The following is a 9,193-nucleotide window of genomic DNA, read 5'->3' as shown; positions in this document are numbered from 1 at the left end:
TCACTGTGTGATTGTTTGTGTGTCTCTTGGGATACACGACGAGGCAGGGCTTCGAGGGGTGGGGTATGTGAGCACATGTGAGGCCAGGCAGATCCCAGAGAACAGGAAAGTGCCTGGCTTGCCACACTCTTCTTGTTTTAATCAGTCATCCTCTCTCCCCACTCTGCCAAGATTGAGTCAATATCTTAAGCCCTGAGCCACTTCCTGGAGGCTTTGTTCCCTGCAGCTTTCAAAGCCAGAGCACAGTGGTGGAGGGGGTGTGGTGTGCCATCTTAACACCTCAGGGAGTCGAGGCCAGCCTTCTGTTTAATTGTAAAAGCCACTTTTATTCTCCTGAAGTACGTCTTGTCTTAGAGGCTCACTGCCTCCGACTGCTAACCTAGGCCTAGTCCTGGAAGCTTCTAGCCTCCGTACAATTGAATCTAGGCCTAGAATGTTCTCAGCCTCAGAGACAGGCGGATAAGCTCACCCTTTCTAGTTGTTTTTGAACTCTGGCTGACTGGTTCAGCTCTGTCTGGCTCAAACTCCTCTCCAAGGTGACTGATTTCAAATGGGCTTCTCTCAGCTCCCAGACTGAATTGGTCTACTTGGGTCTCAAACTAACTCTAGCAACCTGTTCGCATCTTTTGGCTCCTTCTTATTTATTCTCTGGCACATTCTGTCTTGTGTCTAGCTTCAACCTGTCTCTGTAAAACTGACTCTGAATTCCACTAACCAAACCGCCACACATTCAACCCCACTGCACTGCCTCTCAACTACTGGGGACTCAAATGAACTGCCTGAGCAGAACTCAGAGATCTGCCTGCCTATCTCCTGGTGCTGGGCTTAAGGCATGTTCCACCACAACTGGACCTAAGCTTTTCTTTACCTGACATTTGCTCTATACATACCAGGCTGGCCTTGAACTCAACGATCTGCTTGCCTCTGTCCTGTCTCCTGGAATAAAAGGTGTGTCTCTATTCTAGCCAGAGTAGCCATGTTGCTGGATTAAAATTTCTCTACATCTAATCATTTCATATGAGCACACAGAAACAGGAAAGGAGGCTAGAGCACTAAATTGAGGTGTTTAATATCTGGCTTCAGCACGCAGAGCTCAGCAACCTTGGGCAAGTCATAGCAGGTTCTTTGCCAGTTCATGTGTTCTAATCAACTCATCCCTGAACGTATATGAGGATCAACCGGGATCAAGTTTTCCCAAGGGCCTTTCAACCATAGGATATAACTCACAGGGACCAGTATTGCCAAGTTAACAGGGTGGGGCAAGGTGCCCCATTCTTCCTGGGACAGTGAGGTCCTGAGCCAACTCAGTTGTCAATAGAGAGTCTGAAAGTGGCAGTCACAGGAGAAATGTTCTCAATGTTGTCCAGCTAGAGACAGCTGTTCTGAGTCTCAGCCCAAACAGAACCAGATCCCAATTCCTATCCTAGTCTCAAGCCTGGGCCTAGCGTCAGCCCCGAAACTGACAGTGAACTCAAGTCCAGTTCTGGTCTTGGCTCTCAGGGAACTGCAGGAGCATCGCAGGACGGCAGACCCACACCCCGGGGCCTTTCCCTTCCTTTTCTCAAGATGCACAGCGGTGGTTGTGGAGGTGATGACATATGATGGCAGCAGTAATGGTAGCCTGGCAGCCTGGAGCAGCCTCTCCATTCTTTATTCAGTCCCAATAAGTTAAAGGGTGCGGGTGAGGGTGAGGGCCTCCTAGGTGAGGATGCTGCTAACGGAGGGCAGCATTTCAGCCAAACGCTCCACGATGCCCCCTTCTTGGCACAGGCTGTTGCCCTGCAGGTTGAGGAGGACTAGCCTGGGGCAGGAGGCAAGAGGCTGAAGGGCTGCAGACTGATGGAGGCCTTGGGCAAGAATGTCAAGGAAAGCTCAGTAGCTCTACCCAACCCCACTGTCTGCTACTGGACAACCTCCCCAAAGCTGGAAACTGCTGCTCGGCAGCATCTGATGGTGCCTCACACACTTCCGTGGAGAAAATAAGGCTCTTAAGCAGAGACTGTGAACGTCTGGTGGAAGAGGGTGGTGGGAAACAGGTCCTTGTGGGGTCACAGGAGAGGTAGGGATGCCTGTCAAGTGGCGCTTAGAATTTATAAGGGGCTTCTGAGGGGAAATGTGGGGCCAAGATGCTTTAACCTCTCATTTTCAAGAGGATCAAAGAGTTCAAGATTTTTTTTTAAAACTATGGAACTTTCTGGGCTGGAGAGATGGTTCAGTGGTTAGGAGCACTGGTTGCTCTTCCAGAGTTCAATTCCCAGCACCCACATGGCAGATCATAACTGTAACTACAGTTCCAGAAGATCTGACACCCTCTCACAGACATATACACAAGCAAAACACCAATGCAAATGAAATAAATTATTTTTTTAAAAAAAGGAACTTTTTGGTTTCTAGACTATTCCATAGTTCCTAAGAATCTCTACAGGTTGCCTGCCTGTGAACTCTAGCTTGTAGAAATCACACTACACAGAACTCCAGAGTAGAAGTTAATAACAGCCACAGACAGCCCCAGGCTAGCACATCGCCCACTCAGCTCAGCCTGCCCATGCCCTGTTTCCTGCCCTGCCTTGAGATGACCCTGTCTGTCTGTGTCTGCGGTTTGTCCCTCTGTAGCCTGCTCCTTGCCCTACGAGCTGTCTGCAAAACAGACTGAAGGAAGGATACGGTTATTGCATAGCAACAGCTCCTGCAGCCGAGGGAGGTTAGCCACGCCGTCTAAGTTCTCCAGCGTGTTATCATTGGCCTGCAGCACCTGAGGGGCAGGGAGTCAGGGAAGCCCAAGATCAGACAGGCAGCCTGGGACTGGTACAAGCCATGGAGGAGCCCAGAGTGACTGACCAGCTTGGGTGTGTGGAAAAGCTCACAGGGCCAGGCTGTGTGGCAGGAGAGGGTGGGAAAGCAATCACCTGCAGTGGCCAGGAGGTCCCAGACATTGCTGTAACTCAGGCAAACTTCTGAGTGGAAAAGAGGAAAAGGGCTGCCCCAGACAGAAAGGGGAGGGTAACTACTTTACCTCAAGACAGCGCAGAGCAGCCAGGGCTGGGGGCAGGGCTCGGAGACGATTATGTGACAGGTCAAGGTGAGTGATCAAGAGCAGTTGTTCCAGATGGCAGAGCACCGTCAGATCCTAGGAGGGGACGGGGTGAGAAACTAAGCAAGAGCTAGGAGATCTGTAGCCACTGGGTCTGTGTTCCATATGGACCTTACAAGCCTCTTGTTAGAGGCTAGCAGCACGTAAGGAAAAGTAGCCCGCCAGGTGTGGTGGTACACGCCTTTAATCCCAGCACTTGGGAGGCAGAGGCAGGTGGATCGCTGTGAGTTCAAGGTTAGCCTGGTCTACAAAGTGAATCCAGGAAACCCTGTCTCGAAAAACAAAAACAAAACAAGAAAGAAAGAAACAAATAGCTTAATCCATATGAGTATATGCTATGTCAGAGACAGGGGATAGGCAGACAGGGTTATGGAGGGGTGGCTAGTGAGAGCAGACAGGGAAAGGAACCCTCAAGCGTGGAAGGGACAGAGGATAGTGTCATGTCCTACAACAGACAGAAAAGGTCCGAGTGGGCCTGCAGTGGGCTACAGTGATGAGGTAAAACTGATTTGTTAAGATGAATAGGAAGACAAGAAGACCATCAAGGCTGGTGGGTCTCGACCCAGGGGCCTCTGCTCCAACTACTGTACCAACCAAGGACAGTACACACAGCAAACCTAGATCCCCTACTCAGACCAAGCCATTCTCCACAGCTGTGTGGAGAGCAGGGACTGACTCTGACATGAACTCTGGTGCCCCCATTTGACCACTTCCCCTTGGAGGGGAGGCCTGGTGGCACTCAGAGGACAGGTAAGCAGGCTACCAGGATGAGACTTTATAGGCTGTGATCATATGGTGAGGGAGGATGTCCCCTTCTGTCACAGACCTAGGGGAGGGGAATAGGGTGAAGGAGGGAGGGAGGGGGAACAAAAAGATATAAGTGAGGGGATAACAATTGAGATGTAATCTGAATAAAAAAAAATTTATAAAAAAAAAAATGACTAGGAGGGCCTAGAAACAGAAAAAGCAGAGCCTGTGAGGCTTTCAGAACTCTCTAGAAGCTATTTAGGTTTTAAGTTTTGGGGTTACTGATCCAGTGTGAGAAGCATAGGAATGCACAGCGTGGGTGGTAAAAAGGCCTCCCCTCTTTTTTTTCCGCAAGTTCTAGGAATTAAACCCAGGGCCTTACCAATGAGCTATGCTGCCCTAGCCTAGCTTTGATGATTCAGGATTTAAAACCAGGGAGCAAACAGGACGAGGAACTGACTGATAGAAAGTAAGACCTAGGACTAGGCCAAAAGAAAGATGGCGGAGTCAGCCAGGTGGGGAAGAAGAAATGTCTAGAAAGGTGCCTATGACAAAGGTGAAGGCACAAGATAGTGAGGGTAGCAGGAAGGGGCCCAGGGATGGGCCCGAGCTAAGCCCAGACCTTGTGAGCCAGGTGCAGAACTCGCACGTCGGCGTACTCCATCTTGAGAACGCTGTTCTCCACCAGGAACTTGCTGCGCAGGTCATCCAAGTAGGCTGTTCTCATTGGGTCCACAGCCTGGTGGGGACAACAGGCAGTCGCGCGAGTCAGCTGCCTTCTAACTGCCCTCCGGGCCTCCCCTGGCCTGCCTCCCGCCTGTCCCCGCCCCCCAACAACTTGCTTTGAGGGTATTGAAGTACTGCAGGGTCTCCTTCTCATACAGGAGGGGGTCCAAAGCCCTCATCAGCAGGATGATGGTGAGCAGGCACCCTGGGGGAGAGGGTGGAGAAATGTTTACAGTTTATTTTTATTTTTTTAAATTTTATTTCTTTTCTTTTTAAAAAAAATTTTTTTATTTATTTAGTATGTATATAGTGTTCTGTCTGCATGTACACCTGATCACCAGAAGAGGGCAGCAGATCTCCTTAAAGAGGGCTATGAGCCACCATGCGGTTGCTGGGAATTGAACTCAGGACCTCTGGAAGAGCACTCAGTGCTCTTAACCTCTGAGCCATCTCTCCAGCCCCTTATTTTCTATTATGTATATAGTGCTTTGTCTTCATGTACACCTGCAGGCCAGAAGAGGGCATCAGATCCCATTATAGATGGTTCTGAGCCACCATGTGGGTGCTGGGAATTGAACTCAGGACCTCTGGAGGAGCAGTCAGTGCTCTTAACCACTGAGCCATCTCTCCAGCCCCCTGTTTACAGTTTCTTGAGGGGCTGTGCTCAAGGAGGCTCCCCCTAGGACCTGGCTTGGGCGAGGGTCTCACATTTATTCTCTGGCTCCAGCTCCTGTAGCTCCTTGCAGGATTCAAGCTCAGACTGCAGCACGGTGGACTTTTCCACGGACAGCTCGCACCTGAGAGCGGGCAGGTTAGGGAAGGCATGCTGCCCACAGCCCAGAGTTCTAAGGCATCTTCCCTCCCTCAGGCCCAGGCCTCCTGTCCCAACTGCCTGGTGCTTAGCGGCCCTCTCTTTTCCCATGGTCACCTGAACAGCTGTTCATCAGTGGCTGAGTCTCGGCACCAGCACTCCTGGCGGCCTAAGGGAAAGGAAAGGGCAGTTAGGATGGGACACTGCCACGGCGGGGAGACGGGAGAGGAAACAGTAGGGACAGGAGACAGTCAGGAGTGGAGCTTTAGCCAGCGTCACCTTTTAAAAGCACACACTCCTTCTGGGCATCACTTGCTGTCCAGATGACACGAAACGTGTGCTGGGGCAACTGGTCATTGAGAGAGGCAGCGGGCAGGTCACAGAGCTGAGAGTACTGGGTCAAGGAAATGCGCCACCTCACTGCTTTTCTGACTGTCCCACCCTAGTCCTGCCCCAAGCCCTCATTTCTGCCCCACCAATTCTGGGATACCCAGACGTGGCTGGGCCGGTTCCTGCCATCTGGAGTCCTCCACTCCACACGCAGAGGGGCTTCATCAACCATGAGTAGCAAGGTCCCCGTCCTGGAGCCCACCTGCCATGGGGGGACAGAGAGAGACCCGTTTTAGCTCCAACAGCCTCAGAGTCCCACGATGCGCTCAGTAAAACCACCTGACTCACTATTAGTGGGCGAGAAAAGCAGACGGACAGACAGGCCTCTTCCCGGCTCACGTGCAGGCAACGCAGAACATCCTGAGGCTCCGCTGAGGAGAGAGACAACGACAACGGCCTTGTTTGCCTTACGTCTACTTTGTTTCCTTCCAAGTCTCCAACACCCTGTGCTTTCCCCACGGCTCACCCCGACCCAGGAGCCAGCGGTGATAGAACCAGGCGCTCTGATCGTTTGGGTCAGTAAAGAAGGCATTTTGCACCAACTCCAGCTCTGTGAGGGGTGGGGGCCAGAGAGACATGGGGCTGTGTCAGTATGCTGGTGGGAACCTAGATGCTCCAACTGCACACCAGCCCCAAGTCTCACTTGTACCCTGGCTCAGGAAGGCAGGTCCAGCACAGGGCTGGACAGGTATCAGGACTGTGGTGGTCCTGCAGAATCTTCTAGGCCAGTGGCTCTCAACCTTCCTAATGCTGCGACCCTTTAATGCAATTCCTCATGTTGTGATGACTGCTCCCACCCAACCATAAAATTATCCTTGTCAATACTTCAAAACGTCATAAATTTTTGCTACCGCTATAAATCGCTATAGTAAATACATGTAAATATCTGATATTTCTGATAGTCTTAGGTGACTCTCTGAAGGGTCGGTCAACTCCCAAAAGGCTTATGGCCTGCAGGTTGAGAACAGCTACCCTAGACCCACTTACCTTTCAACAGTACGTTTTCGGGGAGGCGTCCCTGTGGGCCAGAGTCCGTCTGGGGGTGTAGCTGGGGCAAGAGGCAGGAGCGGTAATGCCAGGAGGAGTAGTTGGAGAAGTTCCGGGTGATGAGGCTATCGGTGAAGGCCAGCTCCTCCGCAGGGGCCACAGCAGCCTGCGCAGCTACAAACCTCCGATAGTCCCAGCAGTGAACTAGGGACAGCGAGGGAGGGAGCCTATCTCAGAAGCAAGCCAAAGAGGAGCTACTCCACTGACGGCCCCCAGATATCCCTCAGAGAGCCCTACAAAGTCTTCAGCGCAAACCACACACATGCCAACATCTGGCCCCACCATCCCTTTGGAGCATCACCACAGTGGATGCTGGTGAGCGACCCTGCACATCCCTCCCTAACTCTGAGCCTTAACGAGAACCCAGGACCAGGATTGGGGGGCACATGGGGTCTGTGGGAACAGCACCGAGGACACGTACAGTTCCGCTCATCAACCTCGAGGAAGCGAGCACACAGCTCCAGCTCCCGAGCCCAGTTGGGCTCAGGCAGGCGGCTGAGCAGCCAGCAGCGGTGGTGCCAAGTGCCATAGGACTTAGGGTTCACGCGTAGGCAGCTCTCTAGGAAGCCCAGCTCAGCCTTCACCAGAGCATCCAACTCCTCGGGGGACCTGCACCCCAAGAGAAAGGGGGGAGGTTAGAACTTCCCAACACCTAGCCTCAATTTCTCCATCCCTTGCTGCATCTGGTCCCGACCCGTCCCGCAATCCCTCAGCATCCTACCTCTATGCCCTGGCTACTCCATCCCGGCAACAGGTCTGCACCCAGGCGGGGCCGGGGCAGGGACCTCAACTATTACGCACTTTTGGGTTTCCAGCTGCTGGAGCACTTCCCGGCGACAGTTCCAAAGGGTGGCAAAATCAGGGTTGGCTCCCAGAATCTGGCTCGTCAGTTCTAGCACTGACTCGTCCAGCTCACCGGCCTGCCGCTGAGAAGACAGGTTACAGGGTCAGAGGTCACATTTCTCTTCCCAGCTCCACACTAAACATGACGAACTCGGAACCACTCAATAGTGGCCCCGCGGAAGAGGCACTACGCAGAACCTTAGGCAGCCTAAGAGGTAGTCTCTCGCTTAATCTTTGCAACACTCTTATGCAGAATGTCCATTTATTGGCTACATTTTACAGATGAGCAAACCGAAGACAGTTTCGGCGACTCGCCCAAGAACCAACACAGCAACACACAGAATCCAGATTTGGAGTCCTGCCTACACTTTGACTCTAGGCTCAAGATTTTGGTCTGTGTTATCCTTGGGGGGGGTTAGGGCTACCTCTGGGGGCCCCCACCTTCTGGAAGACAGCTTGAGTGGCTGACTGGTAGAGCTTTAGCTTCTGTTCCCGTTCTAGCCTTTTGGCTTCTGCCTGCTCTTCAGACGTCTTCACCTTCAGGCGCCCATGCTACAGGGATGGGGAGCAGGGTATGAATGCAGGTTGCTTAGCAAGGGCCGACTTGCAGAAGGCCCGCCGAGGCAGCCACGTGGGGGTGAGGGCAGGAGCATGCTGGGGCAAGGGGCTAGGCTCAGGGCTCTCACCATGGTGTCGGATCAGCGTTGGGAACAGGGGAGGGGTCCAGAGGTAGCCCGCTCAGTCTGCGGAGAAAGATGTCAATCACGGAACCCCGCCCACGCAGCCCCGCCCCCAGGTGCTTCCCGGAAGCTTCCAGCCGGCTCAGGCTAAGGATTCCCGGGTGTAAAGGGGGCCTGCGGCTCGCACCACAACCCGGATCTCGGTTCGCACAGGTCTTTCCGAAGCCGCACCTCGGCCGCCCGGCCGAGACACACACCGCACCGGGTGAGAGCAGTGCCAGCTCGCCCCGCAGATCCTTGCGCCTCCCCACGCGCCCCTACACGAGCGAACCCACCTGAGTTGGGAGGAGGTGCCAGGACTTGCAACTCCTGCCTGCCACTGAGTCCGTCCCAGGGTGGCTAGAGCGGCTTCGTGCCGTGTGGTGGCGAGGCTGTGCGCCCTCTGCAGGCCTGGCGAGGGAGCTGCGTGTGCGTCGCCGGGTTTCTGTTAGCGCCCAGGGGTTTTTGTTTTATTTATTTTTTGTTTGTTTATTTTGTTTGTTTGTTTGTGTGTATGTGTGTGTGTGTGTGTGTGTGTGTGTGTGTGTGTGCGTGCGCGCGCGCTGGAGAATGTGGAAAGGTGCTTTTCGTTAGCAACTCAAACTGCAGCTTGAAGGGACCAGTGTCGGCTCAGGACACCCCAAGACCAAAATTTCAGCACAAAGGGATGTTTAATCTTAATTGAGCGTGTTGATTTAGGCGAGCCCAATGGGGGCTTTTGATTGCTGGACCTTGGCAGTCAGCCTCAGGAGGAGAAAGTGGCCAATTAAGGGAGTAGACCATGTTCGCTAGTTTCAGGAATGTAATCTAGCGGTTTTT

General features: G+C 53.0%; 1 protein-coding gene across 1 annotated transcript; it reads right to left on the bottom strand.

Annotated features, from left to right (window-relative positions):
• Nucleotides 1–1,045: 1,045 nt before the first annotated feature.
• Nucleotides 1,046–8,768, bottom strand: RABGGTA (Rab geranylgeranyltransferase subunit alpha). Its single transcript, XM_084767760.1, has 17 exons — nucleotides 8,671–8,768; nucleotides 8,342–8,398; nucleotides 8,097–8,207; nucleotides 7,614–7,738; nucleotides 7,234–7,421; nucleotides 6,753–6,956; nucleotides 6,232–6,315; nucleotides 6,054–6,136; nucleotides 5,866–5,967; nucleotides 5,655–5,760; nucleotides 5,493–5,544; nucleotides 5,273–5,361; nucleotides 4,681–4,769; nucleotides 4,461–4,577; nucleotides 3,014–3,127; nucleotides 2,665–2,752; nucleotides 1,046–1,847 (listed from the first exon to the last, which is right to left on the bottom strand). The coding sequence occupies exons 2-17, from the start codon at nucleotides 8,342–8,344 to the stop codon at nucleotides 1,699–1,701; spliced, it is 1,704 nt and encodes a 567-aa protein (XP_084623886.1). The 5' UTR covers nucleotides 8,345–8,398; nucleotides 8,671–8,768; the 3' UTR covers nucleotides 1,046–1,698.
• Between the last annotated feature and the right edge of the window lie 425 nt (nucleotides 8,769–9,193).

The sequence above is a fragment of the Acomys minous genome (assembly GCF_964271855.1).
Source record: "Acomys minous genome assembly, chromosome: 18".
NCBI lineage: Eukaryota > Metazoa > Chordata > Mammalia > Rodentia > Muridae > Acomys > Acomys minous.
The sequence above is the reverse complement of the archived record's forward strand: the minus strand, read 5'-3'. Positions and strand labels throughout refer to the sequence as shown.

Coding starts and splice junctions, on each gene's coding strand:
- RABGGTA (XM_084767760.1), bottom strand. Junction 6,957..7,233: donor CGAGGTTGATGAGCGGAACT/GTACGTGTCCTC, acceptor CGCTGTCCCTAG/TTCACTGCTGGGACTATCGG. Junction 4,770..5,272: donor GCTGGAGCCAGAGAATAAAT/GTGAGACCCTCG, acceptor CCTCTCCCCCAG/GGTGCCTGCTCACCATCATC.